The 5793-nt window shown below is 40.7% G+C and overlaps 1 protein-coding gene across 1 annotated transcript in view; it reads left to right on the top strand.

Annotated features, from left to right (window-relative positions):
* The first annotated feature begins 330 nt into the window (after positions 1 to 330).
* Positions 331 to 5793, top strand: part of POLDIP3 (DNA polymerase delta interacting protein 3) — a 16231-nt gene continuing 10768 nt past the window's right edge. Inside the window, exons 1-2 of the mRNA XM_008636491.2 lie at positions 331 to 527; positions 3089 to 3476. Coding sequence (XP_008634713.1) covers positions 505 to 527; positions 3089 to 3476 — 411 coding nt within the window. The 5' untranslated portion in view covers positions 331 to 504. The remainder of the gene's footprint in view (positions 528 to 3088; positions 3477 to 5793) is intronic.

The raw sequence follows: 5793 nt of genomic DNA, 5'->3' as shown, positions 1-5793 counted from the left end.
ACTCAGGGCCGGGGCGGGGGTCGGCCCCCCATGTCGGCCCTTGTGCCTGGCGCTGCCCCGGTGGGGCAGGAACACGCGTCGGCACATCCCGTCTCGTTCTTTTAGGGATTCCTGGCACCGTCCCTTGTCTCGCTGAGTTCTCTGACTTGCGCTGTCCCCGCTGCCTCGTACTTGTCCGCGCCGATTAACCCAGCGCTGCTCCCCATAGCGGGGTCGGCGCCCCTGAGCCCCGCTCGGTATCCGGGCTGCAGGTGTTAATCCGGGCAGTGCCCTGCGGTGCCCGGTACCCCGCGCTCCCCCGAGCGGCTCGGTGCATTGTGGGAGAGCCGGGGGAGGGCTCGTGGTGCTCGGGGAGCCGTAACCGACCGGGGCTGCCGGGCACCCGCGCGGGCGAGGCTGCCGAGCTTCGGCCGCATCGCTGCCCGGCCTCGGAAGCTGTTGTCCCTCTAGCGTAGTTAGTGGTGCTCCGACAGATTGTTTGAAGTGCTTGAGACGACGTGGAGCATGTTGCAGATCAGAGCTACAAGGTCAGGTTATTTCTTTGCATGGCAGATGTCTCCAGTGTAGGCTGGGCTATTTACTGCCACAGTTGGCAGTTCTTACCTGGATGCTGCTTCTGAAGCTTTTCATCTTCCCTTTTGTCATGGTCTCTTAATGCTTCTGAAGACCTTGTCCCCCATCTCTGTTAGCTCAATATGGTCTTGCTTTGTTGGGTTTTTTTTTGGTTGCTGGTTTTTTTTTTTTTTTAATTTATTTATTGGTCTTAGTTTTTAACTCTGAATGTATAGACAGTTACATGTCTAGAGTAATATTCTGAAAGTTAACTGCTAACATATACTACCAAAACATTCAAACATATTTAAATCCTAGTCTAGACAAGGCCTTGGCTTTGCGCTTTCATTCATGTTATCCTGCATATTTGGAACAGTCTTAGGCTGCTTACTATGCTCCAAGTACCTCGTTTATCTTTTTTCAAATCCCTCCTTAACTCTCATTTGTTCCAAAAATCTTTCCTGCTTTTTTTTGCTGAACAGTAATCTCTCTGCTGTACTGTAAGAATTGTTGTGCCCCGCACTCCTCTTGTATGTCATGTTCAGCTCACTTTATAAATTTCTGAGGTAGCAAACTTGGCTTTGTGAAGGCTGGATAAACTGAATAAACTTAAATCATTGCATTCATGCTTTTCAGTAGTCTAAATGAAATAAAAGAAAAATATTTGCCTATAAAATGTACTAATCCATAAAATAGTCAAGCCAGAGCTTGGAATCTTGGAAAGTGAATTAGATATTTGAGATCCGCTTTTATTTCAGGTGCTGTGGCACAAACACCTAAGCAGTTAATGCTCTTGTAGGGTAAGCAATTATCTGGGGAAGACAGTTGCTTATTAGGGTAAACACAACTCTTCAGAAATAGTGTAATACTCAGTACAGTTTCTTAACCTATTTCATTGGGTTTTGTCATCAACAGTCTTAACTAATTTGGTTTAAATGTTGATACATACACCTCTTGTTTTACTTTGACCTGTCTCATGAACTACTCATCCAGCAGCACTCTAGCTGAATGCTTTCAACATGGCTAAATAAATACTTTTAAAATTGCAAGGAAAGGCTTGCTCTGTGTCTGTTGCTTTATGGGTACTGTTACTCTTCTGTATTATTCGGGGTATATTTTTGTAGATGGTCTTAATAATGCTCCTCTTTCTTCTAGCTGGTTTGCTTTGACTGTAAGAGAGCTGTAGGACTCTTAGATAGGTAATAAAATGGGATTCCAGTCCCAGCTTTCCAGACATCTGGACACAAGAATAAAAGAGACAGAAGCAGAGGTTTCATCACTTGTTTAGTTGGTTGGTTGGTTAATTGGGTTTTTTTGTAAAGATTTCTCCACTGAAAATACATGACTGTAAATAATGTGAAGGTTGTGGAGTTAGATCAGGAAATACTGATATAAAGATGTATTAAAAATTGAAATAGCATCATCATTTGATTTTAGGATACTAACCTTTTGAGAATTACAACAAATTCCAGGTATCTACTTTTAGGCTTTATAGTACTGGACAACACATTTCTGAAAGCAGATAAACACTGTAGCCCTCTATTTTAACTTTTAATAAGTCAACAGCAAGAATATTTTTTCAGTACCTTAAAATTTCTCTTACTACTTTGTCTTTTTTTTAAAATACAAAGAAACCCAATAGGAAAAAACTTTAAAAATACTCATCAGAGGAACTCTGTTAAAAAATTAGATAAACTGGTTTTGTTCTTAGGGCAGATTTTGAAAAAAGTGTATCAGACCTGTAATAAGAAGGTAGTTCTAGTTTTCACCCCATATTGAGCTACTTTTAGGAATACTTGTCTACAAGTACAAATGCTGTAGTTCTTGTGGGCTGTTGTCTTTCTATGCTCAGTATTGCAATAATGATGTGCTTAAAAAGTAAAGGTCGCCGAGTGCAGTAGTTCTTTTAGCAGATTAAAGAAGAGGCAGTCATGTTAGAAAGTAATTTGACTTATGACTGTTCTTGCTGGAAGCTAATCAACCTTGAAACTGGTGGCTTTGAACTGAGATTGTTACTGGTGCTTGTACATCCTAAAATTCAAGTTGCTGTGCACCCACAAATCTGAACTTGCTGCCCAGAATTCTTGAAATCGTGTAATTCCATGTTTCCTTTGTATCAGGATGTGTTATTGTATTACAAAAGATGCTTTAGGAGACCTGTTCAGTCCTAAAGCTAGAAGGTCTGTTCCTGTTCCTCTTTGTCTTCACAGGTTTCCCCAAAGAACCCGAGTTGTTGAATTTTGTTTAAATATAGTATGTACTTAGCACAGCTGAAGTCAGACCCTTTACTTTGTAAATGTGGGCTTAAGGATGGATTTTGGAAACCAGTTCCTTAGCTGTTTATGTAGGAACTAAAATCCAGCATAAAACATCTTAGGAGCTCTACTGTTGTATTTAAGACATCCAACCAGAGTTGATTTCTGTGCAGTAATAGTGAACTTTTGTTTGCAGCAACACAAATACTTTTATTGACACTGAATCACATCTTATAATGCCTGAAACCTTTTTCTTTTTCATTTTCTTTGTTTTTCTCCAGAATTAACACAAGGCCAGTGTTTGGGGGTGTAAGATCTCGCATTGGGATCCAGCAAAATCTTCTAAATAGATCATCACCAGCTGTGAGCTTCCAGCGGACATTTGATGCCCGACAGAAGATAGGACTCACTGATGCCCGACTCAAGCTGGGGGTTAAAGATGCCCGTGAAAAACTGGTTCAAAAGGACGCTCGGTTCAAAATCAAAGGGAAGGTGCAGGATGCTCGAGAGATGTTGAATTCCCGTAAGCAGCAAAGTGTTGTTGCTGAAAAGGCGACCAAAGTGGTGGATGCCAGAGAGAAGATCAGCTTAAAAAGGAGCACTCCCGCTGCTATCAGCCCAGCTATGGGGACAGTAAATCCAGCCATGAAAATCACCAAAACTATCCAAGTAGGTGAAGCGAGTCACCTCTGAGCCCCTTTGTTACTCTACAGCAGTTCAGTAGACACGATAATACATGAATATGTTCATATCATTAACAGTAGAAGCGACAATGATACAGTTCTTTCCAGCCTGTGGGGTAGGATTCTGATCCTTTTGTGTGTCCTTGCAGCTGCTTGGGACTTTTTGTAGAATCATACCTTTCATTTAAATTTTCATTTTAATTTTAGGCCCAAAAAGACTAAGGCAGCGTTCCTGTCAGCATTAAAGGAGATGTCTTGAATGGTTAAGTAGTCTCCTTCCTACCTGAATGCAAACAAAATGATGCAGGGTTTTTTGTCATTCTTAATACTGCCCCTGTTTGAAAGTCTGATGCGGTGGATTGTCCTGTATAGGTAACTGGTTTATCCTAGTGGTGGGATAACAGTTTAGAATATGCAGCTGTATTTGTTTTTAAGAAAATTTAAAATTCAATGAACCCTTCTACAATTTTCCCCTTTTATACTTGTCTGGTTTTCAGGATCAAGATTTATTTCAATTGTATTGTAATCAGTTGATCACCCTGACCTGCTGATTTCCTGGGCCAGTTTTCTGATTTCACTTTGCTATATTCACAGTAACTCGATTCTTAACCAGCTTCTCTGACAAACAACTGCTGTTGAACTGTGTGTCTGTTAGGTACAATGGGTAGAGTCAGAAGAGAAGTTTCCAGATTGTTGGGATTGTTGCTTGAGTGGTTTTGCTCCTTACCTCTACAAGCATGTAACTGAAGTTCCCAGCCTATCTTTTCCATTTTTCTCCTCCCAAAAATCAGTTGTGTGCTTACACATACCCAGAAATCTCTGTCGTCATCAGTTTGAAAGCCTAGATGAGTCTGCTTTCTGTTCAGCTGTGGGTTTTGCTCAAGGACATCAAGCATGTTTCTTCTGCAGATCAGCCTAGGAAGTTTCCCACTACTCTGCAGGTTTACTGCCAGGCTGATGTAAGAAAGAGAAAGGACTCTTGAGGCAGTAAGAAGGGCTAATCACAGAGCAGTCGAGCAGTCTGTTTAGCAGTCATTAATTAGGAGGGTGATTAGTACTCTTGCTGTCCTTCTAAGCCAAATCACCAGCATCAGCTGTGAGGAATTGAACATTTTCTACAAAGTTTCTAGGCATTAAAGTAGTTTCCAGAGACTTGGTGCAGTAGCTGTTTGTTCTGACCTGATGTTTTAGAGTTTTTTTGTGACTTGGTTTTACCAATAGTATTTTCAGTTTATTAGACAACATAGTGCAAGGAAACATACCTATTTATATATAGGGTATAGTGGTGATTCAGACTGTAGACAGAACCTTGCACATGAGCAATTATCTAAACATTTTTCAAAATGTTTGTACTGAAATTCCAAATTGCCCATGACCTTCCTATCTTCCCAAATGCAGAAGTGGAGTCAGACTAGTGTGTCGTGATCCAAGGTACAGCACACAGCTCTGAATGTGCTGTCCTGAGGTCTTGTTTCTCATAAAGCAAGGAAAAATCTTTGAAACCAAAAAATTACCGTAGGTCTGCTGCTTTTCTGTAGGATGGGTATCCTTGTTTCTGAATTGATTAGCAAATTGGAAACATGAGGTGCTATGGTGTAAGTTGCAGTCTAGAGAAAATGCAAAGGTGAAGATTTTACTGCCTGTGTTTTTTTGTAAGAAGAGATCCATTCTTTAATGAACAGCTCTAGCTTTTTCAAAAAACAAAAGGGCATTTTTAAGGGTGGTGTTGCATGATTTCAGTTATTGATTAGTACAGCTACATTCGCTACCTCCTTCTGTTGTGGTTTCCCTGTTTCATGATATAATGGGTTGCAGAAGGGGCAGCTCCACTACCCTGTGCATCATTTTATTCCACTACAGCTTATTCCAGCTCTAGTGCTAAGGGTTAGTATATACTACTTCTGTTTGATGGAGATGTTTAGTTTAGTTATGTTTAGTTACCTGTAGCATGAAAGAAGAGACACTTTCTGACTTAACCCCATTTTGCATTGGCAGAAGTGTAGATCTAGTCAGTCCTGACAGGACTGAAGTTAACATCCCTTCCCAATAATCCTAGACTAAACCCTAAGAATTTTGAATCCATTTCTTCGTGTGGTCTTAGATTTTAATTTAAGTGACGCTATCTCATATTGAACATATCACAGAAAATACAGGTGTTACCTAAGAGCATATTGTGGTAATATATTTCAAAGCAGGAAGGTGAGTTTCATTTAAGTGATCTCAGGGTATTCAACTAAAGCTTTGATCTTCTGAAAAGAGGACCTGATGGACTGTAGTGCATAATGCTTTGGTTCTTTATCTCT

This window comes from Corvus brachyrhynchos, unplaced genomic scaffold (genome assembly GCF_000691975.1).
Source record: "Corvus brachyrhynchos isolate BGI_N302 unplaced genomic scaffold, ASM69197v1 scaffold56, whole genome shotgun sequence".
In the NCBI taxonomy this organism is placed as follows: Eukaryota; Metazoa; Chordata; class Aves; order Passeriformes; family Corvidae; genus Corvus; species Corvus brachyrhynchos.
The sequence above is the reverse complement of the archived record's forward strand: the minus strand, read 5'-3'. Positions and strand labels throughout refer to the sequence as shown.